The sequence below is a fragment of the Thunnus maccoyii genome, chromosome 2 (genome assembly GCF_910596095.1).
Source record: "Thunnus maccoyii chromosome 2, fThuMac1.1, whole genome shotgun sequence".
In the NCBI taxonomy this organism is placed as follows: Eukaryota; Metazoa; Chordata; class Actinopteri; order Scombriformes; family Scombridae; genus Thunnus; species Thunnus maccoyii.
In genome coordinates this window covers 33,963,595-33,989,887 of record NC_056534.1, presented here as the reverse complement: position 1 = coordinate 33,989,887, position 26,293 = coordinate 33,963,595, and the positions used below count along the sequence as shown (strand labels likewise).

Here is a 26,293-nt window from a genome sequence, read left to right as displayed (position 1 = left end):
CCTGAAGTTGAAAACGTTATGAAGCCTCAACAGCTTTTCATGGTATACTTTTAATCGCTGCTGGTACATAAAGTGTGTGTGCATTGGGGGGAATCTTGCTCTGAGGTTATGCACTGCAGGAGATGAATGCGATCTAAAAGGCACAGTCTACAAAACTGCACCCTGTAACCTGAAATGGAGAAGCTGGCCTAAAATCCTAAAGAGGATGTGGCCGAGTGCTTTTTAAATCCACTTATTTTGTCAATGTGCTGGCGGTGGCACCTTTCAAACTCCAAACAGGACTGCCGCTCTCAAATGGGTTTCCTTCCTCTACAGCCACCCCTCACTGAGGGTGGAGAGGTGGAGCAGGGGCGGCAGGGACCTTCAGAGATTCCCCTGTGTGTTGGACTTGAAAGTTTCTGTCTCTGTGAACTTTACATCAAACGATCATGGGCTGTTGCTGGCTCTTTGAAGTGGCAGAGGAGGGGGGTATCAGAGCTGAGTACAGGCCTCTGCCTCGACATGTTCCGGTTGAAAACGGACTCAGCTGCAGTATAAAAACAGCTCAGCTAAAGGTCTACTGAGAATGGCACAAGATCAAGGCTAAGGACTTATCTCTAAGTTACCATTCCAGTCACATACAGGAGGATCTATAGATGCATGATAGTGTTTTACTACACACAGTTATGTACTGTACGTTCTCTCTGAATAGAGTTTTATAGAAAGTCATCTTGGGTTTCAGATCTCAAAGGCCTGAAATGTCAAAAAAACAAACACTCAACTACAACAACCAAAGCTGCTACTTGAACAACTTGTATTGCCTTTACTGCTACTGCTGATATACTACAGCTACCACACCAATGATAATGCTATTACTGCCGAGTATAGAGGTTGAAGTATCATAAGCACTGTAAACAGGACAACTGTGAAAGGTATTCACAGTGAATGCTCAGTTAGTGATAAAGACTATCAGTGGCTTCACGACACTAATGTCATTTCTACATTTTCCACTTAAAACAATCTGGTTTGAATTCTGTCCACTCATCCCTCTGACATGATAGAGATCACAGCCTTTATTGTTGCATTTTATTTCACTTTAATTTTCTATTAAAGTGTTATTGCACTACTTCCTGTGAGCAGTGGGTATTATAATATATAGCCACACAATATACCATATCAATAAACAATAAAACATCCAGAAAGATTTTTTTTTTTCTAATGGGTAACATGAAAGCATTCACTTATTATTACATGTTACATTTCAATGCAACTTTTGAGAATTTCTTTTAAATTTTAAAGCAGCTTTTGAGCAATATTTTAACATTTTAAAGCTTCTTTATGCAAGATTTTCTCATGTAGATTCTTACATAAGTAAAATAGCAGTACAGTATATTAAAAAAAAATACTACTATAACAGCTAGTCAGAATCAGGACCAGGTTTATTGTCAAGTGGGTTTGCACATACAAGGAATTTGCCTTGGTGTTGTGGTGCATCACAGTCAAAAATATACACAAAACTGAGTAATCCTAAATCATATAAAAAGAGAAAGAAATTTACAATAAAAAAAATACATAAAATCAATCTAAATGAGAAGAGCTGCTACATGTTTAAATTTTAAATTACAGAGAAATTAAATGTACGAAATATTGACCAGGAATGAGCAAATGTACATAGTGTAAACAGTATATACAGTGTGCAGTTAATAGTAGCATTGACTAGCATCTCTACTACTGCTATGCTATTGTTATCTCTATTAGTAGTATACTTAGTAGTACATTACAACTGCTTACTTCTCATTATTTTGATTCTTCTGACTTGTACTAATCAGTCAAGACAATATATAAAATAACACATTACATCCTGTGATTACAATGTAATGTTGACATGACATTGATACCGTATATCTCAATGGGCTAAGGAGCGGCAGGCACAAGGACCATGCGGAGCTCCTCAGACAGACAAGGGGGGGGGGGGGGGGGGGGGGGCGGGCTTTCGTTTTCGCACCACCATCCACTGACATTGGCCACTGCTCCACATTAAACACCCCGCATTCATAAAAAAGAAAAAAGAAAAGAGGAACCATCTGACAAGAGCAGCGTCCACTGGTAGTTCACTGCTCTCTGTTCCCTGCGCTCAGCACTTCCCCGGCAGAAGCCACGCAAACTGAGAGGAAAAATGGCCAAAAGTGAGAGGCAAAGAAGAAGTTTGAAGAGTGAGGAGTTCTTTTTTGATTCCGAGGCATCTCTCTTGGATCAGCAAGATTTCGAGATGTCTAGTTGCCCTTTCAATGACGTCTTCAACTCCAAAGACTCCCACATGGAGCAGATCAACACTTTTCTGAAAAATGTACAAGTTTTGCTGGAGGCTGCTAGGTTTCTTGAGAGCGCCGACAGGAAGGACGGAAGTGAGTTTATTTGTGCTGCGTTTGATCCTTTTTTCATTTGCCTCTGAATTTCAGGAAAACAGGACTTCATTGTCAACAGACTCAGACAACAAAGGACTGAGTTCATTCAACTAAGCACCATTGCCTGCTATAAGCACAGCCTATGCCTGGACACCAGACTAGTATGAGTGGTATAGTCAGTGCAGATATAGGAGAGTGTAAACATACATGCTTTCATCATATTGTGGATCATTTTCATCCGCATTATCTGCATGTGGGGCGCTTGTGCATCGCTTTGCGCCTGCACAACTCTCAACCCACGAATCTGCTATTTTTTCCCTTCAGTATAGATATAGATATAGCAATATGACATAATGATTGGGTGTGTGTGTGGGTGTGCATGCTGGCTACCACTCGGATAGGATAAATCTGACCATTGCAGCGCCCTCCAACTCAGTTTAGGATGATGTCATTGTGCCCCCGCAGACTCAGTCGAAAAAACGTAAAACTTTATAGATAAAACGCAGAGGACATACCTGAATGGACATTCGGACATTTTTAAATGAGGAATGTCTGGCCTGGCTGTTTTATATATTAGTTTATCATTTCTAGCCTTTAGGAAATCAAGCAACTAGACAGGGTTGATCGAAGGAGGCAGATCTCAAAGTGCGAGTGGTCTAAATCTTATTTCCTTGCAGGACATTTTTTAAAAAGATATATTAAAGCCGATTGGTTATTATTCTTGATGTCCTCTTCATTTTGTCAACTCATGATTAAAAGCGAGGCGAAAACCGCCTGTTTTCCGAGGCTTCCGTAAGCATCTGTCCGTGCAGGGCTGTTTAGTGCGACTACAATATATATTGGCTCATGCGCGTTGCAAAAGTCCTTCGAATATTATTATAATATGAGTAATATAGTAGGAATTTTTGCAGCAGTCGATCGCAGAGGCTCTCTCTCTTTCTCTCTCTCTCGATTGTTTGCTTCCTGCTATTTGTGGGCGTGCCGCAGAGGTTTCCACATGGCGCAGAGTCTCTCTGTGGTTGGTCAGGTGCGAGCTCAACCCTCGACGCCTGTCAAAGCCGCCTGCCAATCAGACTCCAGGTCGTTGGCGACGTCACGTGTTGCTGGGCCTGGCTTCAGCCGGCAAGTACACGCCCATGGTTCTGGTGAATCATGGGACTTGTAGGTTTTTTTCGCAAAGAGAGGAGGCTGTATTAGCAAGAATGACTGTGAGAGAAAATGATGACACGCTATGTGTATCTGTGTTTAATCAGTAACATATCAAATAACCACCACAATCGATGTATTTTATTGCAGACACAAATCAGTCAAGATTGGCTTTTTTGTTTTGGCAAAAGATGTCCTATTCTCATTCACTATTATAGGCTTGTGATCCAAAAAATAATGTTGAAAATCCCAATATTGTTACATATTTCAACACTTTTTCTTTATTGTCATCAGTAGCAGCAATCTCATCATTTATGAATATTTTGTGTAGACCTTCAGACTTGAATTCACATGAATCCGTACAATGTATATTTATCCAAATTCACTGATTTGTCATTATTACAGTTATTTCATAAAGTAGCCACAGAGTATGTTTTACTTGTTAAAACACAGTATAAGGCAGGTTTAACTGTGAGAATGATCAATTTTGTGCATGTTTTCATAAATGCACCAAGAGACTCAGTTTCCCAGAGTGCATCGCGCCAGATCGGACTCTCCTCCGTTGTGTGCCCGCCCCTCAGCTGTGCAGCTAGGTAAACAAACAGGAGAGCAGAGGAAACGAGCAGCAGCAGGCACTTTGCTGGCTCTGGGCTCACTCTGGGATATTTTATATTGTTTATATCCATTTTTGTAAAAACAAAAATTTAATATCGGGTTTCCTAGAAACTTTTATTACTTTCATACACTGGTTTTGAGATTTTATAACAACGAAACCTGGCAAGGATTGGCTGTAGCTTGCTAGCTTTGGAAACACTGGATTTTTTCCCCCCTTCTCCTATCGACAAAGGCTGTTAATGAGCCAGCGAAGACCTCGAGCAAGATAAATTATACGACGTTTTTTAAATATCGTACAGCGTAGTAATAGCCGATGCACTGTCTTCCCTGTGTTTTAAAGCGGCCGGCCGTTTCTGCTGTTTGCAAAGCTAACGTTAAACGCAGAAGAGAGCATAGCTAACGTTAACGGCAGCCAGCCTCAGGAAAGAATGACGGCTGTTCAGCTGATAAATATCCAACGGTTATTGGAAGCAGCGGAATACCTAGAAAGGAGAGAAAGAGGTAATTACTCTGAGTCATCTGTTGAAATGTGTGTGGAGCTGAGAAACAACTCTTTCTCAATGAACAGCATTTAAAAAAAATCTGGCTTGTTGACTGCGTTTTGAAATAGGTAACGGTAATTGCTGTGTTTCACAAAACAAGACCAAAAAAGGACATGTTTATCCGCGTTCTGAAGAGGATTACAAAAGCGTTACCTGTATGTTTGCTGTAACCTACAGGATTGTGGCAAATAGTTGAGAGAAAGTGTCCAAACTCGCCTGTGGCTTACTGTTAACCACATATTTTTTCTTTCAACAGAGTGCGAACACGGATATGCTTCGACATTTCCGTCAAACCAGAACACAAACTACCAGAGGCAAAGAAAATTCCGAAATAAGAAATTCAGCAGTAACCACAATAGGTAAGAAACTGCTCTTTCATGTTGAAGTCCTCCGGGTCAATTGTGGTACTTTCCTTTTCCATGTGATGTGCTGGGAGGGAGGAACGTGTTGCAGGCAGCATGTGATTACACACTCGTTGCCAATGCTTTATATCGCAGTGTTTGGTAAACAGCGAGCTGTCACCAAAGGGTGAGAGCACACTTTTTGTGTTTTAAAAAAAACAACAACTTTGCATGGATATTATTTTTAATTCTAAAACGTGGAGAAACGTGTTAAATACAGAGGTGCACATATGACCGATGTTTTGCTGGCTTGGGGGGGAGGGGGAAGCACCAACGGCTCTGCTAGCTTTTCATCAGCTGATTGTCAAACAGGACTGCAGTGGCCGAGGTTAGGGATCATGGTGAAAGTGACGGCTTTAAAACGAAAAAGGTCTTGTGTCATGTTGAGTAGTCCTCTCACCCCTGATTGAATAAACTCATAACATTTTGCTTTATTTTAAATTTAGTTCTTTTTTGAAGTTTTAAGAGAGTACATTTACTAATTTTTCCTCCATATTTAATGTTGTCTGCTCTGTGGGAGAGAAGATATTTTTTTCTTCTGCCCTGAAGGAGAAAAGCTGCTATTTATGGTTGGTGTTGTTTGCAGACGTGCAAAGGTGAATACGTGGAGCCTTTTACATGATGTTTAGAAAAATAAGTAATATGTTGTAATATGATTCACCATTATGTAAAAATATTTCCTATAAAGAATATTGTGGGTGCACCGCTCATGTTTTACTTCTTGTAGTATGCATTAAAGCTGTTGATATATGAGGTTTAATCATTTATTCTATGTGTATAACACCGTCTCATCACATCATTTGCTGCCACAAAGATTAAGGTCCTTGTCAAGCTTAATACATTCACAGATGACAAAAACTTCCATTGGAGAAGAAGACAAGAATCTCCCAAATTAAGACCCATTGGCATTGTGTTCTCTCTTGGCGTTAGGCTGCTTACATTAATCTGTCCATTGACAGTCATACATCAAACGAAAGCCCCACTCTCTCTCTCTCTCTCTCTCTCTCTCTCTCTCTCTCTCTCTCTCTCTCTCTCTCTCTCTCTCTCTCTCTCTCTCTCTCTCTCTCTCTCTCTCTCTCTCTCTCTCTCTCTCTCTCTCTCTCTCTTTCTTTCTTTCTTTCTTTCTTTCTTTCTCTCTCTCTCTCTCTCTCTCTCTCTCTCTCTCTCTCTCTCTCTCTCTCTCTCTCTCTGAGCCTTTTAATATTAATGTAAGAGCGGGCCACAAACAGGAACTGCGCATTACTCATCATGAGCGCCTAACGCTGCCTAGTTCTGCATGGCAACAGTCATGATCAGATATAGGTCTGAGGCCGTATTCATAAAGCTTCCTACGAGTTGGTCCTCACAGGCAAACTCTACAAGAATACTAATGATGTTGTGGAAGAATATTCTATTAAATATCAAATGAAATCCTAGGAAAGGTGAAAGATTTTTCACGAAGCATCTTAAGACGGCTCGAGTTTCAACTTTTGGAAATATTTTTACATGCAGGAAAGAAAATGGCAGCGAGAGAAGCAGAGAATGGAAATATTCTCTAAATGCTCAATAACGGGGGATAATCGCTACAGATTAGACTGTGCAGGAATGATGTTTGGTGTTGATCTTGCTCTCTACAGAAACAGGTTCACAACTCACCTAGCGAGGTAACACCATTTAGTATTTGACACCATTTCTCAGCCTTGTATGGCGATGCAGTTTATCTGATTCCCTAGACACCTTGCAAACCGGTCAAACAGCATTATTTTGATATCTCCAGTGCTCATGTCTGTGTCATTAGTGATCTACTTTCATTATAACAGTCCTCCTATGCAGGCATAGGTGAGAAATTTTGGTAATTAGTCCAAGTTGTGTGTCATTTTCACCACCTCGCAATGTTAGTTCATGGTGTCCAGAGAAGTAGAGGCATCAGCTGGTGACATCTAAGCAAATGATCCAACCGTAACATCTGCAACTTCTAAATTTAAAGATGATGTAGTCTGATTTCATGTTTTGCTTCTGAATGTTAAAAAGAGCTAAGGATCTCATTATTGACTATTGATAGCATCAAAATGACAGCACCATGCCTCAACCTAATCACTCATTTAGATCTTCTTGATCACTTAGAATCACCTAGAGGACTTTCCAAGTACAATGTTAAACCAAGCTCTTAGAGATATTATTGTAATAACACATTTTCTTTAAATACAGTTTGCTTTCTGGCATCAGCTTGTTCCGACTACTTCCTCTGTGGTTGTGTTGAGGCTTAAAGTGATGGGCTTATCTTACTCTGTCCTCCATTGCGTACCGTTTATAGCAGGGTTGCTTTATCTCATTGACCCACTCTGTATGTGTATGTGTATGTGTATGTGTGTGTGTGTGTATGTACATATACACACATACACATATGTATGCATCCCTACAGAAGTTGGCCTTGAGCCAGTTCATAATCTGTAGGGCATTGTTGTTGAGCTCCAGATGTGCAGATCTCTGATGCAGGATGCAGGGAGAGGGTGTTGTGGTGATAAAGGCCTATAGGAAAGCGAGTTGACATAGATTGATCTCTCTGAATGAAAGGCCATACAGATGTGTAGATTGTGTGTGTGTGTCACTCGATGATTGGTGCTTGGATTCGATTGGGTGTCTCGTTTTTATAGTATTAGACAGTGTAAGTCACATCAACATTGCCCAGAAATGGACTTTCAGTTGTAAAGTTGCTTCTTTTATGAGAAAAATAAGTGAGGTTTTTTCACATTACTTCCATTACTATCTGTATTTATCACCGGCCTTTAAACTCGGATGTTTCTGCAATCATTTATAATAACACTCGTCCTTTGATTTTCTGCAATCATTTTCAAGTTGAAGCAGTCGTTTCACAGAACACTTGAAACAGCCACCATTGAGACAGTCTCTCATAATTCATTTTTCATCATTCTTGAAGTGTGATAATCAGCCAGCAACTGACTGAACTCAATCAGACGACGGTGAAATGCTCCGAGTTTGTAAAAGATTACAAATTTGGATGAGGGTTTCTAAGAAACACTGACAGATTACAAGCACGGTGACAACTGATGACACAAACTGTGCACTCGAAAGTACTCTTCTTCTGTCAGCAAAACCACACTTACAGAAACCAGTGGACTCACTGCCATTAGAAAGTAAAAAAAGCCTGCAGTGAGCATAAGACTGTGACTGTTCATTTTGCCAGTAAATGAACCATTTTTGGATTTCTGCATGTCCATTTTTTAATGACATTTATGGGGATGATAGTAGCTGAACAGGAGGGGGATGCCTTACAAATAAAGCTGGTTTAGATTCATCAGTTTTTGATTTTTTTTAAATGTATGTGGCTGATGCGGAGCACAGCCGTGCATGACCACTACAGGGTTGTACAAAATGTAAGTTGAAACCTCTCAAAAGCATGCGTGTTGGCACTTAGGCTCTTGCAGGTTTTCAGGAAATAGCCTTGGCCAACTTACATGTGAGCCCCGTGTTTTGCTGTGATAGCAGCTACTGATGCCGATGATTGCTTTAAGCTTCACAACATGTTCGTTTTTGCCCAAAATAAATAGCAGACTACTGATCTGTGAGTGCCGGTATTCTGTTTGTTTTGATAGCAGCTACTCAACCTGACCATAGACCATGTCATGTTAAATCAAATCTACTGCCACAGTTGACTTAACACCCAGCCTTGCATACTCAACTACATGAACAGTAATGTATTCTAATGGAGACATGTGGTGTTTTTATTGGTGTAAATAATTCATCTTAAAGAAATCATTTCCTCTGAGGCAGGGGGCCGATTTTAACAGACATAAAAGCGACCTCGGACAACTGGTGGTCCCGCTGTCTAAATCCTCTCCCCGTTCTTATATCCCGGTTCAGCCATATTTCATGCTTCCGTATTAACATGATAGCAGATTGTTCAGTTGAGCTCAGTATTAAAAGCAAAAAGAGAGGAGAAGATGCATTGCAGTATTGATAGCCTACAATATAGAGCAGTGTCGTGTACATGACTCAGGAGGGGCTGCGTCCATCATCCTCCCCTAAAAACCTGGGCCTCCTGAAGCGAGCCGGAGTGCAGCTTGTGGGGAGGGAAACTCGGCCATTTAAGCATCAGGAGGAGGGATTGTCTCCCTTCAGTGTGTTGCCACACAAAGATACTCTCAGGGACCAGCTGATTCACTTTACATTATTAACAGAGCACTGAACCCTGGTCGCTGCATGCAGAGGCTATGTGTGTGTGTGTGTGTGTGTGTGTGTGTGTGTGTGTGTGTGTGTGCATGCTCACACTTGCCCAGCAGCACGCATACATGCACAGTGTGAACTTTAGAGAGCATGTGGCTGCAGTGTCACACACACACACACACACACACACACACATCCTCGCAGAGTTGTGTTGTGCATTATTAAGGAAGAGATGATAGTGCATGCCTGGCTGTCACTTTGACGTTTGTTGGTAGAAAGGCTCCGGTGTGCCTGGCGTAGAGTTGGTCTCGTTTGGGATTAATTAATAAATCCATAAATCAAATTCGACAAGCTAATTCGCTTTGCTTCTCACAGGCTCTGTTTGTCCATCTCATATACTTATTATCTTAATATTTCACCTTATCTCCCCATACTGAGTGCATTCCCTTTTCAGGAACAGATACTACATGTGTGTCTAAAATTTGCTCTATGTATGACAACTTCTGTTTTCTGTCCTTGCAGGTCCACACATAATGAGCTGGAGAAGAATAGGTGAGTTGGCATTAAAGTTCATTAAAACATTTCACCTTTTAAATCATAGAACACAGCCTGCAGGCACACGCACACCCTGTCCTGACATGCGAATAAGTCCGTCATGTCGTTTTTGCCCTTCCTCAAGTAAGCATTTCCTCTTCAACAGGTCCTTTAAAAACAAAAGTAAGGGGTGACCCAGTTGTGTTCATTTAAGGACATTCCCTCCTCTCTTTTCCACCTCCCCTCTCTTAAACACACTCTTTGCAACCTTTTAGAGTTATGCAACAGTTTGGCTGCTAAGGGCTTTGAGTTACACGGGCAGGCAAGGGTGCATGCAGGCAGAGCTGGAATTCAAGTCAAAAGTTCAGTGCTTGTATTGATGCAGAGATGTTTTTTGTTTGGTACATAGCACCGGCAACAAAGTCAGACCTATAACTGAACAAAATGTCCTTTGAGTGGCTTTCTAGCCTGAACATGATTCTATACTGAGTTATATCTCTTCATTCAAGATAGTATCAACAGTGGAAGAAATGTGGTGTATTCAGAGACACCCTAGCTTGCGATGGTTTACCACATCGTCTTCTGAAGAGAGCAAGCACTGGTTTCTTAGAAGCCCTTATCAGATTCAGTCCACCACCCACATAGGGTGCTTGCTGGTGTTTATGCTCCATGACTTTGCAGGCTTCAAGAGTCAAGCTCTAAAGGGTTTTCTTCAACACCATAAATAAGAGCGGCTAGACTTGCAGGATTTATGGTAAATAGAAAAAAAAGCTTGCCTTCCATTTCATTATCTCTGAGGGTGTGGGTACAATGAAAGGATGTGGGAGGCTAGATCCATTCAGCGTAATTACATATCACCTCGGCCTGTTTTTCTCACCATTTTCCCTGGCAGCCTCTTCTAAAAGGATGGGAACATTGGAAGGAGAGGCATCCAGTGAGTTAAATATAGACAAGAGTTGATGTGTCATCTTGGTGCTCATATGCGTTGCCACACAAGGCCAGCCGTAGTCGGCTGACTGGCCCCGGCAGATTGCGGCACCCATGCGGGATCGCATTTTTTTTAGCATTCCACCTACACAAATACATTTTCAAAAAAAAAGGTGCCAGCTCAGTTGTTTGTTCCTACAACACAGTGTGAAGGCTGTTTTGGTCACTCATTCCACATTCTTGCCACCGTGCTTTGTAGTATCGCCTGTTTCTACGGCCTGTAGTCATCTCTGCCAATCAGAGCTGACTAGCATAAAGCCTGTAGCTGGTTGAACAGAAGGAATCTGTGCTGGTTAGGCTCTAGATGGTGGCATATCACTGAATTATGGTTACTGCAGAGTTATGAACCATTAGATCATTTTAATTAAGCAGTGAAATGAAATTCCATGCATAATAAAACGAGGGCTGCACCCGATTTTCCTAGTTAACTAATAGTCGTCAGGTCAAGCAATTAGTCGATTAGTTGTCGCACGTTTAATGACAATATATATTTTTTATTTAGGCTATCTAACGTTAGCGTGGCCATGCTAAGTGGCTGACGTTAGGCTAACATTGCAGGGTTTCCGCAAGTGTATTGCAAGCATGGCGGCCTGCTGGGGCTAAGTTGACTCCCCTCTGGGCCCAGGCATCTAGGAAAGATGTTTTTAAACTAAAATGTGTGAAACTAGTAGGGTAGCTCCTTTAAGGAACAGCTCAGCGCGTAGGTTTTGCGTAGCGAGTGTGCTGTTGAGAGAGTGAACGCTACAACTACTCAAGACCCAAGTTAAGTTCCAGTGTCTTTCTTGCCACCCAGCTGAAGTGAAGGGGTTAGCCTTGAAGTTAGCGACAACTTCAGCCCAGGCTCACTTAAGGTGGACTGGCATTTAAGGTGGACCACTTTCACTACATTTGACCACCAGGCATAATTTTGACAAGGTGTAGCTTGGAGTTCTTTTATTTCCTGTGACCAACCAATGAAAACTAGGTTGACTAAGACTCTTCTCATTGACTAACTTTTGGTCTACTGTTTGGGGGAATCCCCAAAATAATACTCATGTAGCCAAATGTAAAAAGAGACTACCAAGGTGATTTACCGACTAGTTTGTGAATTTGATAGCTTTAGTTTTGCATCAGTGTGTTTTCATTCCTGTCATGAATACAGCACCCATTGGAACTTCCATCTGCCTCCTCTTTTTCCTGGCTCACCTTGCTGGTTTGTGCAGACTCAAGAGAGAGCTACAGCAGAGCAGAGCGGGCTGGGAACAGGCCATCCTGTACCATACCAAAAAATCCAGATACTCTGATATCATGTTTTATCCCCCTGCTCTTGTCTTCAGCTCGACACAGTGAACTCGGTGTTGTTCCTTAGTAGTTGAACAGGACAAGACAAATTCAAATTTCCATTAGCAAAGAAAGGGGGTAAAAAATTGAAATGGTAATCCATCTTTTTAGAAGCACACTTAAAGTCAGAATCATTCATAATCCCCCCCTTTTTTTGCCAGCACTTAATCCAATTCCCTTTAAGCACATGCCCCACTGTAAGCTATATGTATCAGGCATAGTTGTTCACCCAAGTGTGTCAGGCTTATACCATGATTCTACAACAGCAGCAGCTTTTGTTCCATCTCAGCAGACTTCCAAGTCCTGTAAATTGAAGCTCTTTTAAAGTCCAGACTGACTGAGACTTTTTTTTTTTTTTTCCAACAACCCATATCTGCTGCCCGGCGAGACGCTTTGCCTTGCATGGATACCACAGGTCTTGATAACCCCTATGACGAGTAGACTCGTCGTGACAGCGGAGACCACAGGACGCGGATAAAAAGGCACCGAAAGAAAAAAAAAAAAAAAACACATTCCAGATGCTCACACTGTGCGGTGAGACCTGATAACATGGTGGCTCTGCCGCTTTGATCATGTACCTCCTAACAGCCCTATTTCACTTCCACATGTCACTGCTAAATTACACTGCCTTAGTAGGGTTTAACAGTAAAAGGCTTGTATGCCTGCACATTGCAATTCCACTGCTTTGATCTCACTGCCTTCCGCCTATTAGTCTTTTTTCTTTTAAACATCTTAATAACAAATTCCTGAGCTCGGTTCAGTTTTTGCTTGATTGTAATGTAGAGAATGTGTTTTTCAGTACACAACCGAAGTAAACCACGACTCAGAGTTTAATCTGTTATTCAACCAGGTTTTTTTTTTTTTCTTTTTGATGATGTCTCTGTTAATGGATAATCAATACAGCAGGCTTTTTACTCGCTACAATAAATGAGAACCGTCGCTTATCATTTACCCTCCTCCTCCTCCACCACGACCTATTCATTTTAATATTGTTTATCCAGGCCAGGCTTATAATACACACAGCAAATTATATTTCCGCCACTGTCCAGGCAGTGGAAGCAATATTAGCTTTTCAGCCTGATTCTTTACGAGGGGAGTTGGGCAAACGGTGTGTTTTTTTTTTTTTTAAACACCTTTCAGTGTGTGTGTGCCGGTGGAATATTAAAGAGACTCACTCAAGAGTCAGGAGCCTGTTGTCCTTGGGTGGCATGCAAGGAGCATCCGTGAGGTCTGCCCTCTTTCGGATTTGTTTTGGCTCAGTGGTATGTGAAATGGTAAATGAGGATAGTCACGCCTCATTTACAATCAGCTTTGGATCAGTGTGGGTGTTCTTGACTGTCAGTGTTTTTATTTGTGTGTGTGTGTGTGTTTGCGATGGTTTATTTCTCATGTGTATGAGCTTGTTGTGAGAACATGTTGTGAGATTATAGCATGTACTCCGCTTACTTTATGCTATTGAGTGCAGTGTTGGTCAAGTTACTGTAATTTGAAAATTGTAATTAATTATTACTCATTGTAAAAGTACATTACATTACTTATTACTCAGCAGCAAAAGTGAGGTGTTGTATTACTCGTTACTTTACTTTTGTTACTCTGCCATCAGCTCCGTCAAAGTTGTCTTTTTAAGGTGCAATATGTAAGAATTTTAGTTAAAACATTCAAAAATTAACTAAAATTATCAACAGAATGTGAAGAATTAATACAATAAACCTTCCCTGACTTTCTCAGTTGCCTGTAACAGCTTGTGGACTGATTTCTGTGTAAAGTATTCAGATCCAAAGGATGTGATGTTCATATGCGCTCCCGAGTGCCTCGTCTCTCTCTTGTCCCCCTACAGCAACAACAGGTTGCAACGCTAGCAAACATTAGCTTAGAAATAGACCCCAAGCTGGCTTTTTTCTTATTGGACAGGTAAACTAACATTACTACAAAGCATGTGAAATTTATTTTGATATTGTGGTTTTAGCTGGCTGATGTTAGCGCCGCCGCTCGCTCTCACTGACAGTGTGCGAGCATGTGCGCAACAAGATGCTGACTGCAGCTCACTTAATGGCTACTGGTGTCATTAATGAGAAGGAATTTCTGATTCTTACGTATTGCACCTTTTTTTTAAATGAGATGTTTGTGGTTTAACAAGCGTGCGGGATGCAGTTTGGAAAGATTTACTGATCCAACAGCTAGCGTTAGCGTAGCATCAGTGACTGCACACAGCACTGCAGGAGTCCTGACCTCAGCTGCATGATCCTCACACCTTCCAAATCTTAACTAAACCAGCGTCAGGTGACTCCTGAATAAGGGATACCTGTGGCTACAACACAACATCATTACACTGAATATTACTAGAGTAGGTGTCACATTTTTCAAATGTTACATTTCATGTACCTTCAAGTATTTCTATTCTTTCTATCCAGTGGGCTACAAAGTCAGTATTGTTGTTCAAGGCCTTGGGGTTGGATGAGCAGTCAAACATGAATAAGCCTGGGCTACATTTTCTCTGGCTGTGCTGATGCTCCTTGAAGAAAGCCAAACTGCTTCACCAGTCTTTCTGTTGTCTTCCCAGTGAGTGCAGCCTATTCTCAGGCTTTGCTGCAGGGCCTAAAACTGGGACCATTTGTTCTGACCAACGTGACGACTTGTAAGCTTTTCTTGGCTCAGAAAAGCAGCTTAAGGGACTTGATCTTTGGTCTGGTGAGCCCAGCTAGAGCATGCACACGTGCTGGGGCACGTCCCCCCCCCTTCCCCTCGCCGGCCACCCGGTGCTAGTCTTTAATAGCCTAGCATGGCTTTGGCTTAGCTAACGATGGTGTCAGAGAATGAGGAAGTTATTGACAGGCTGATGGGATGAGCGGAGGGATAGGTCACACACACCTGACTAAGGGAAGCGGCACGCAAGCCTGATCCATACTCTCACTGTGTCAGTGTGCGCACGGTGAGAGTTTCTTCCCTGTAATTAACAGAGTAAGACATGACCCGATATCACCGCCACAAACAGTCAGATGGTGACAAATTTGTTGCTGTGGCTAGAAGTCTGCCTCTTCTACTAACCAGTGTGCCAGGTGCCCAGCTTTAATCAGGAAGTCATATTCTGTTTTTTTTAAAGTGTAATTGGCCCATAACATGGTGAAACTACTGTATATCTCGTTCAAGCTGTGTACTTTGGCACCACATCTACATAAAACAAGACACTTGCATTTTCACTTTTTGTCATGTGGGTGTGTTGTGCTCTGAGTTGAGGCGTAGGAGGTGTGAATTACCCTCCATTGATTTACCTGCTCGCTGGGTTGCCAGGGTTGACGGTAGAAAGTTTTTGTATATTGGCACTCTCAGCGGACCAGTCACATTCTTTTTAAGAAAGTCACTCGCCTTCAACACGGAAATGTAAGACTCCATAGGCCTAAACAGAAACAGTGAATATCAAATAGATCAGGTTTTCATTTTCTAATAAGCCAAATTGAAGGATTCTGTGGACATATCTCGGCATTCCCGCTGGCTCGCTGTCAGATGGTAGAAGACAGTGTAAAATCATAGGTCGCCACTGTTTTGCCTCACATCCTCAGAATCCATCCCCACACTGATTTTTCTGTAGACAGGTGTAAAGAAGGCCTCACACAGGGGGATTGGTTGTCGGCACTTGAAGGCTCACACATCACTCTCTCTTCCCGTCTCGCTCTTCTGACCCTTGACTCATCTTATCTCGGCGCCTTCTTGTTGTGCCCTCATCCTGCAAAAGTGCATCCGCACGGCATTCTGTGGAAGGACAGTGTAACCAAACGGAACAAGGCCGGACGGGCATACGGGCTTAGTCAGCAAGTTTAAGCCTGGAGCATCTGACTCTGAGCTTGTTTTCATTTTGAGGGACTGAAATTGGCACATTTTCAGCGGAATCAATTTGTTTTGTAGGTGTTCGAATCAATTAACTTGAGACGGGGACTGTATGTTCAGGCTGTACTGTAATATTCAGCAAAGTGTTCAGTTCCTCCCACACAGTATGTCGTTCAACCTGTGCCATTAACGGCATTGTGTCAGGCTCGTTGATAAGCTCGCTTCGTGCCAAATGGTTGAGGCTGCTGTAGCACGCTGTTCCAGGAAGAAATATTCCTGTTTTCCTTCCTCCTTCCTGGAGCAGTTTGTCATGTTAGCTGCCGAGCAAACTTAATCTGTACCTTAAGGAGAGAGAGAGAGAGATGAAGATGGAAAGTGGGGAAAACAGGATGCTTGTTGAAGACACAAGACAGACTCAATTAGGCTAAATCTGACTATGGCTTCTATTTTTAGCCGTACAGCTGGGGAAAAAGGGGGAAAACACCACTGCCTTCTGACCAATCATAGAGGTTGGCGTTTCACCAATGAGAGCAGCGAGATGAGGAAGCAGGGAGAGAAGTCGCCACCCTTTACTCCCATCGTAGCCACTTCACATCCTTACACATCATCGGAACATAGACTGAGTAGTCATTATTGCCGCACTGAAAAAATAAAGTCTAACCCCGGCGGAGCAGCCTACATGCCAACTGGGTTAAGTGACTTAGCAAGATAAGTATGTGAATTTAACCCACGATAGGTGAATGAGCAAGCAGCTGTCTGCATCTGTGTGGTTGTGCGTTAAACCTCGATGTACAATATTTGGATTACACGCCTGCCCCCACCCTCTATTGTGTATTAAAACACATCCACAGCTGTAAATGTGGGCTGACAGTGCAACCCCCCCCCCCCCCCCCCCCCCCCCCACCCTCCTCCCTATCTCCCTCCCCTCAAGTCACACAAAGCTAAAGGGGGAAAAGTGTGGGTTGTGAGTGGGTCTGTGTGAGGTTGGGTGGGATGTGGGAAGAGGACAGTAGGACGGATGGGGCATCCCGGTGGCCTCGGGGTAGAAGATGCTGGCCTTGTAGTTGCAACGTCATCGGTTCGAGTCAGTTGTTCCGTGTCATCCCTCGCACAAACTAAAGTAAATCCCCCTCCTCCTTCGAAAAACAGTCTTACAGTTGGATGGAGATGTGGGTATTTTGTGTAAAGTGGATATCTAGTCACATGGTCTGTGTTAAAGGGATCTGGGGTATTTACTGGAGTCAAATGTATTGATAATATGCTTGTTTCCATTATAGTTGATTTTTGTCCAGTTCATCTAAAGGCTTGCTCCCTCTACTAACTCCATCCCGTTGCTTCCCTACCCCTCCCCTGTCTCTGTATCTATGACCGTCCCTTTCGTTAACTCCATCTCTTTGTCTCCCACCCTCTTTCTTTTTCTATTTCTCTCCCAACCTTTGTCAGTGGAGCAGATTAAAAGGCAGTGTGCACGTGTGAGCTAATCCGTGTGTTAGTGATGGGTTTCAGCCCCAGAGTCTCTTGGCTCTGCCGCGCAGCTAGCTACCCCCCCCCCATCCCTCCCATCCCTCCCCATCCCTCCCCATCCCTCGCTCTCCTCTCTCTACTCCAGTGAACTTTGCACGTGTGTGTGTGTGTGTGTACATGTGTGTGAGCACGTGTTTATGTGTTGGTTGAAGAGGGCAAATTGCTGCACTATTCTTTTATCCCTTTTCTCTGAAATCCCCCCCTTTTTTTTTTTTTTTGCTTCATGTCTGTCTTCTCTGTTTCCACTTTTGTCAGTCTGTCCTCCATCCCTCCTCTGCGCTGTTGCTACGCATCACAACCGATGCTGTTTGCGGTATGGACTAGTTTCAGCAGGTTAGCGTGACAACAGCATCGGTCTGCCTGGTAATCAACTGCGTTTTACTTTATTTACAACTCGCGGCCTTTGGATTGGTTGAGCAGGGGCAGCGTGGGCTCCTGCAAGTCCACATAGATTTTTAAAGTCCCATTTGCATTTTATTTCCCCCAGTTTCCAGTCTGGTTTCAGCCCTGAATCCATATACGTTTTTTTTTTTTTTTTTTTTTTTACAGTGAGCTTTACTGCTCATCAGAAAGATACTCTTCCACACACTGAATCTCCTTTTTAAGGATTGAGGTCACAACTGCCTGCATGTTCAGAAATATCAAAGTCCTATTCCCACCCACCCACCAACATGCAGCAATGAATTTCCACCCCTCTGCATTTCTTTTTTGTTCCCTGCCATCTAACCAGAATATAGGTCATCATCCGGCACAGTTCCCGTGGAATCCCAAGACTTGTTAATATTTGTTTAATTCCTAAGATGAGGAAAGGGGTAGCTGTGTCGGAGAGAGAGATGAGCATTCTCCTCATTCCTCAGCACTGTTTGTCAAATTTAACAATTGGTTGTTAGTTTGGACGGTGCAGTGAAACCCTCAGTGGATGATTGAACTGGTCAGGATGCTGGCCATCATACTCGAACACATCCGAGGAAGAACGTTTTTCTTTCTCTGAAGAGCATCCTAAGTGGAGCTTGTGGTGTTTATATGCAAAGTTCTGTTGTTCTCTCGCAATTTTTTTGGATTCACCGCCGGGTGAAAGATGAAGATGAACCAAACTTTTCTACCACTTACACTCAAAGTAGCCTTTGGAGCACAAAGGACAGACCATCTTAGTTCAGTTCTCTCCTTTTGTAGCTTCATGAGTAGAGCATGGCTCTTAATCTTCCAGAGTTAGAGGGTTAAATGTACACTGGTGTCACCCATGCATAAAATATATGCACTCGTGGCTCTTTGGATGGATGCGCTTAACATATAGCTTGCATGTTTTTATGTGTTTTCTTTAACATGAAAAGTTAAGTGGGAACTTGAGACAAACAGTAGATTTTAGTTGTTTGCAATTGCAGTGGAAGTCCTGACAGACCATCTCTCATTTGCGCCCATGGCTAGTTTCTGGGCAGATTACACAGGCAGAACACCCCCCCTCCTCCCCCCACTCTCTATATCTCTCACCCGCTCTATCTCGCTCCGACTCTCTCACTGCATCTATCCCATCTGTCCGTATTTCATAAAGGAGATGAGGGAAGCATCAGTCAGTCAGAAAAAGAGAGCCTACAGTGGCTGTAGGGCAAAGACCGCTCTAATCTTGTGTATGCGTGTGTATATAGAAAACGTGACGGACAAACTGACACATCAGCGGCGGACAGGATTCAACTTTCGCCACACTAGCCTCAGTGTACAGCTCTCCAGCTCCGCTAACAAGGATGTCATTTTAAATTCTTTAAAGAGGACCTATTATGCTCATTTCCAGTTCTATAATTTTATTCTGGGACTCCACTAGAGTAGCTTTGCATGATTCACAGTTTCAAAAAAATTCTTATTTATCTTATACTGGCCCTTTATGCAGCCCCTCAGTTCAGCCCCTGTCTCTAACAGGCAGTTTCAGCTCCTGTCTCTTTAAGGCCCCCTTTCCAATCAGCCCACTCTGTTCTGATTGGCCAGGTTCAGGAAGCCTAGTGAGGGGTAGCCGTATCAGAGTTATGTAAAGTTACTGTCAATAAAAATCAAATATTTCCTGCTTTACTGCTTCATATTAAAAGCTTTTTAATGACTAAATAACATGAGATGTTTATTGTGAAGAATTTACAGGAAATGAAATGTGTTCTTCACTGAATCAACAGAGCTTTGATAGCCACAATAAAAAACGGTCACATGGAGATATTTGGAGCTCTTTATTCAGCGGATCAGTTAGAAGTAATGCAGGGAAGAATAGTACAAGCAGAAACAGCCACAGTGATGATGATGTTTGATGAAGAGCTGCAGACGACCAGCACACCTCCAATAGATAAACAACTTATTTTACTTTGTGCTGCTGTGTAACGGAAAAACAGTCATAGCGTGCCAGTTCGACTTGTGTCATGGCTCAGCGAGACTACCCCACAGACAATGGAAAAATGCCATAATGTCAGTGGAGCGGAGCAGAGAACTCGATGACCATATAAAGAAATCCGTCACAAGCCGACGTGGGCTCAGTTTGAAAGTAGAAAAAACTGAGTGTTCAGAGCAGTCTGAAGCCGGTGCTTTTTGCTCACAAGGAATACCTCTACATACCTCATTATTTGACACTTTGGCCACGTTTAATATGAACATCCGACATTGTAACATTATATGTATGACAGGAAATAAGGAAAAGCATAATAGGTCCCCTTTAAGTCCAATAGGTTTCAAGAGTTGGTGGCATTGTCCAGTTGGTATCACTGTTATTATGGGTATTATGGGTAACACATCACGTGCCGTCTATGGGCTGATGCTAGAACCATCTGTCAAATCACAAATCACCAGCACAAAGTCTTCCACAAGAGTGGAAACCTAGAATAATGATTATGCCATCCAAATCCAGACCTATTCAACACAGAAGCTGGTCTCCATCTGCATTTGTCATTTCCTGAACTCGCCATTTATAGCTCAGATAATAAAGCTGTAGTTGGCTAAAGCACATATGGCCAGTTTTGCAGCCAGGCTGTTGGCTCTTTGATGACTGTTCCAGCAGTCAACCTAGTGAGTGGTAGTTTCCCTCTATTAAAAAACCCCATTCAGTCAGGTGCCACTGTCTGTATGGGTAAACATGTGACCTTGGGTGCAACTCGACAGCAGTCATGTGAGAGCAGGAGGGAGAGAATGATCCCCCCGCCCCTTCATGAAAGAGAGAATAAGAGAAAGACAGAGGGGGTGTAAAAAAAAAAAAAAAAAAAAAGCAGAGCATCCTAGAAGAGGCATCCTTAGCATAAAAAAACAACCCTGCTCATTGTGTTAACTCAGCTAGCCAGTAAACAAAGGTAGTGGGCAAACACAGAGAATGCTGTGTGTTCATGTAGTCGATTGTGTTTGTGTAACGTTATATCGCTCATGCGTATTGGCGTGATGTTAATGCACGTTTTAGGTGTATTTACATTATTCATTCATTTGAAAATTAAGCTAAAAGTAACAGCTTCACTTCATTGTATTTCACAGCTAGTGAAACAAAATTAGCTGTACCTTTCCCCTCTGCATGTATATTGTATGTCACCATCTGCAGAGTATGGATCGGTGTGCCACATGCTCACATGCTCCTCCACTATGTATGATCTGGGAGAAAGAGCTTTACATGTGATTTGCCTAGGCGACTGGTCTGGACCATTTAAACAACCAGCAATCTCACGCTTGCTATTTTTAACCGTGAAATAATGGGGTTGGAATGTTTTGGAAAATAATGCTCTCAAAGCAGAAAAAGAAAGAAAAAAAAAAAACATCTGTGCCCACATTTTCTGTGTTTGATTTAATTGCCTTTCTCTCCATAGTGAGATAATTTACCCATGATTCGATGTAGCGCTCAGTGGACGTGGCTTAGTCTGCTTTAAATGAGGCTTTGCATTACAAAATACTCTAATCATTCCTATAATCTTTGACATCACTGTGAATCATGATTTGCGGCCGCTTTAAATGAGCCTCGACACAGGAGAAGTAGTAAGGCAGAAGAGGAACAATAGAGCTCCCTCGCAAAGTCAAGTTCTTTTTTTTTTTTCCCCTTCTCTAAGAAGGCCTGTGTAATGATGTCTTAATTTCCTTTCGCATGTCAATTTAGGAGATTTACCGCTGAGACGGTCATTGCTGATGTGTAATTAGTGTAATAACTGGGTGAAGGGTCAGATTTCCTCTCCCTCCGCATGTATTAGAAGTAGGTCAAATCGTGAGTGTGTGTGTGTGTGTGTGTGTGTGTGTGTGTGTGTTAAATGGGTTTGAGGGAGTGGGGGATTTGCCAAAGAGAAGTGTATTGACTGGTATCTGGGCTGGAAATCTGACCCTCCCCTTTAAGAGCACGTCCAGTAATTATGTCAGACATCTTGGATGGCCTGAGAAGTTATCCATTATTTATGTATTCACAAGTTTGGAATCTAGGGCAGCCATACTTTTTTTTTTTTTTTTTTTCTCTCTCTCTCTGTCGCTCGAGCCTCGACTAACGGTGTTGGTTCCAGAGGACTTTGAATAAAAAATAAGCAGAAACTTGGGTTGCTTTGTCAGTGCTGTTTTGCAGCTGCTCTTGTTTTCTGAAAAGACAGAAAAAAGAAAAAAGAAAACACACAGTTCTGTCCGTGTCACTCTTCAGGCCCAGGTGTTCTTTTATTGCCATTTATTTCATTCACAGACAAAGAACACTTTCATGAATATGCATTTTTTTCCTTTTTTTCTACTAACTCCAATTCCCTCTCAATACTCACTGCCTGCAGGAAACTTTCTGAATGACTGCCAGATTATCTACTTAGCCATAATGCTCTGTATTCAAATGACCTGAGACCTGAAATGCACCTGAGCAAGTAAAATGATGATTTGAGACCAAAATGGTTTCAGCAACTCCGGGACTTGTGGCATATTTCTGCGCTACCACAAAAATGTGGCAAATTACCGATAATGGATTAAAAATGTGACGGCTTAGTTTGAGACATAATAGTTGGTCATGAGACAAGTCCCGGTTTTGTTTTATTACTCGCTCACGCTCTCGTTTAAATGTCAGTAATATTAAAAAAAAGAAGTTCCTGTGTTTTTAAAAGGTCTAATATCCAGTTTATCACCTTAATAAACAAAGCAATCTCATATTTTTTTATAGGCTGAGGATGTGTTCATGTCTTTACACAGCTGGGTTTTCCTTTCAGACTCCTGATCACAGTATCCTCACACTTCTCTCTCTTATTATCCCTCCGGAGTCAGTGGAATATTTTCATACCACTAGATCGCTGATTGCTCTTGTCATCCCGATGATGTGGGAATTACAGCTTGTGGCTGAGGAACATTTAAAGGAGTATTTGTCTGTCGGTGCATATCTGACACTTGTTTTTGACTAGAGATGTCAGATATCTGAATATGTGTATGTACACACTGCGGTGTGTATGCCCTTCTCCTTCAGCCCACCCAAAGGGACATGCACTCTGCATATGTGTGCGTGCGCATGGAAGATACAAGGACGAGGGAGGTGAGTGCAGAGCTGTTGTTCTCTGCACTGACAAAAGAGATGTACATATGATGTGCGTAGGTTCTGTGAGAGCTGTGGTGGGCAGCTCTGCCATACCAATAGGGAGAGCTTCAAAGTGCTCCTTTAAAAAGGACTCTGCTTCAATCACGTTGGAGGCAGTTTTGACGCATTTCAAGACTAAGCGAGGCAGCTATAGTGGAAGGGAGAGCAGTGTAGCAGTGATGACAAATTTTGTTTTAATATAAATGCTCATCTATTTCTAATCATGATTTTACTTGGTTAATCACTTCTCTGTGTTTCAAATGTAATTACATACAGTATTGTAATCACATTTCAGGTGTTATTTGGCCTTAGGAATGAGCTTTGTATTTGAATAAAACTGAATTGAAGTAACGAAATAAGACCTTAAGTTGTAGGATTTAAGGGGGGGGTGGCAGGGTGTTCACATGATTCACGGGGAGTCAGGATGAGGAGGAAAGGTGTGGTGCAGTGACCCGGGACTGGCTGGCTGCTCGCTCACATGTCAAAGCCAAAAGGCAGAGCTGCCTGCCTGTGTACCCATCTGGGGCCCATCAGGAACACAAGCCACGGGAACATACACACAAGCATGAAGAGACACACATGCACACACACACACACACACTGTAGAGTGGAAGCGCCCCGTTGTCTCAGGGGGAAAGGGAAGGCCGGCTGTGTCCGTGGTGAGCCTGCAAGTCATGCGTTTGGGATACAATATGAGAGTGTGTGTACATGAGTGTGATGGAGGATTTTCTGTACCTGAATTCTGGCAATTGAAAAAAATCAATTTACTTTTTTTGTTCATTTGGGGCCCATTGCAACCAATTTTTATGACTCAAAGGTCCGGTGTGTAGGATTTAATGGCATCCAGCGGGACAGACTTGGCAGAAATGGAATATAATATTGAAAGGTATGTTTTAATTAGTGTATAATCCCATGAAAATAAGAGTGATTGTATTTTACCTTAGAACGAGCCCTCTATATCTACATAGGAAGCGAGTCCTCTTCCACAGAGCCTGTCATGTGGCACCGCCATTTTTCTCCAGTAGCCCAGAATAGACAAACCAAACACTGGCTCTAGAGAGAGACTCTTTTTTTTCGTGAGTTTCGTGACCACCATAGGTTCTTTTACACGCTTGTAAGGGGAGGGTGAGGGGAGGGTGAGGGGAGGGCTATCTGCAACCTCAACGCTAGATGCAACTAAATCTTACATACAGCTCCTTTAATAATAAATGCAGTGTATGTGCTCAAACACATGCTAGGCTTTCAGTACGAACACTTGTTTTATTTAAAATTACGGGTGGACAATATAGACAAAGTTTATGATGACAAATGCTCAGAAGGCATATATAACTCCCATGAATCACCTACAGATGCCCACAAGGGACAATAATCATGATGAACTGCAAAAAGGTGGACAGCTAATTTTCAGCAGGAGTGGAAAAAATGACAATATACAAACAAATGAAGATTTAGTCGTGTTGCAGAAGTATTGCAGAATTGCACAATTTGTAATGACGGAACCAAACGATTGCTGTACAGTTATCTATGTTCATTAATGCACCTGTGCCCGGTATCCCTAAAACACATCATCCCTTGCTTTAAATTCCAAAATAAATTCATAATTGCTGAACCGAACCACCATTAATCGTGACCTCGGCGTGGAGGAGCAGCAGCATCACTAACAAGTGAAAACTAAAAGCTCCTGTCCATACAGCTCCTTTTATAAATGCTGTTACAAGCTGCACACATCTGCTCTGCAGGTTTCAGGTAACTCCCATTAACTGATGTGAGAACAGCAACTGCTTTAGATGCAGTTTCTTTTTGAATAGCCAGTTACATTATAAATCAAACTATATTAAGGCTCCTGTCCACAGAAGCCTCACAACCAGAGGCTGCGTGGGATTTCAAAAGCAGCTGTTCGCTAAGGTGTACCCACAAGACAGCAAACAACAAAAAAAACAAATGCTTTTATATTTGCTTACATTCCCAGGAATCTCCCTTCACTGAGTACAAGGAAAAACAAGGCTTTTCTGCCCGTGTTGTTCTTCCTGTCAGTGAGGGATTTGATATCCCTGCTGTGCGTGACAGTTTGGAGCACAGGTCCTGGTAGCAACTGGCCACGTGTTATGTAATCCGCCACAGATGGAGAGTTCCCTATTCTGGCAACCTACAGCTAGCCATGCCATTCATTACACACTGGAGATCTCTGAAATCTTATGTTTTTTTTGTAATGCCAATCAACTACTAAATTAACTATAAACAGGCTGAAAATCCGGTGATCACTCCTCTCAGTGGAGCAGTGTAACCCCTGATGAAACAGATCAGAGCCACATCAGCCCCTTTAACACTAACCTGCTCACACTGACTGTGAGCCAGTGACTCTGTCTTAACCAGTCCTTAGCTGTAGCAGCTGAGGACATACAGTTATGTGCTGCGGAGTAAATCCATAGCTGTTTATATAACTAGCGCCAGTCTTTTCTAAGAACTCGGAGGGGGGGGGGGGGACATTAGGCACTGTTGCCGGTTGCTGCGTTACGTGGCTACAAGAGGGCGGAGGCAAAGAGAGATTCTGGCTGCAGCACGCAGGTATTTATGGTCACAAGCCGCCACTCATATTGTAAGCTGCAAATGGCTTAAACGCTTTGGCTGTGGGTCTACATGATAAACAAGCCTTTTCAGGGATTAGAGAGCTGTGTAGGGGGCATCATCGGTAGCCAGGAGCTCATGACCTTTAACCCCTCGGTAGACGTTTAGAGATAGTGCTGGCGGTAGAAACTACCATGATAAACCTGTCTCTGCCATTAATTTTGTCTCTCAGAATGATTTTTTTTGGAAATCTCCCTACTGAGAATAAGAGTTCTAGTTTGACTTGTCCAATGTGATGGCCATCAATTACACAACAGAACACACTCTCTCTTCTCCCTCCCTCTCACAGTCACACACTGTTCCTCCGTCCCTCCCTCCGGTGCTTTTTGTGGCTTCTTTGCTGACTGTAGTTATCATCGTGTTCCGCAGAAGAGCACGGCATGCAACCAGAGATTAGAGATGGACGCCACACAGACGTCTCACATCATGCCTGCCTATCAATATGAGGCACAGCGAGGGTGTTTTGAAGGCAACATGCTGCCAACCAGCAGCTTGTGTTGCTATAACAAGAGATCACACCGTATATAAGGTAGCTGTGAACCAGGACTCAGGGCGCTGAAAGAGGTGACAGCAGGGCCAGACTCCATCTCCGCCTCCTCATCACAATCATATGGGTGTGGAAGGGTGTTTATGGTTTCACACTGACTTGGCAAAAAGTGGTGATTCAGCAGCCCGACAACAAGCGACGCCTCACACCGCACTCACTAA

General features: G+C 42.7%; 1 protein-coding gene across 2 annotated transcripts in view; it reads left to right on the top strand.

Moving 5' to 3' along the window:
- Positions 1-1,972: 1,972 nt before the first annotated feature.
- mxi1 (max interactor 1, dimerization protein) overlaps positions 1,973-26,293 on the top strand; it is a 30,371-nt gene continuing 6,050 nt past the window's right edge. The window contains exons 1-3 of one of the 2 annotated variants that reach the window (XM_042399164.1): positions 1,973-2,384; positions 4,944-5,046; positions 9,775-9,804. In XM_042399164.1, coding sequence (XP_042255098.1) covers positions 2,156-2,384; positions 4,944-5,046; positions 9,775-9,804 — 362 coding nt within the window. In that variant the 5' untranslated portion in view covers positions 1,973-2,155. Of the gene's footprint in view, positions 2,385-4,103; positions 4,647-4,943; positions 5,047-9,774; positions 9,805-26,293 lie in introns of those variants that run through there. The other variant, XM_042399175.1, reaches the window with a different exon arrangement.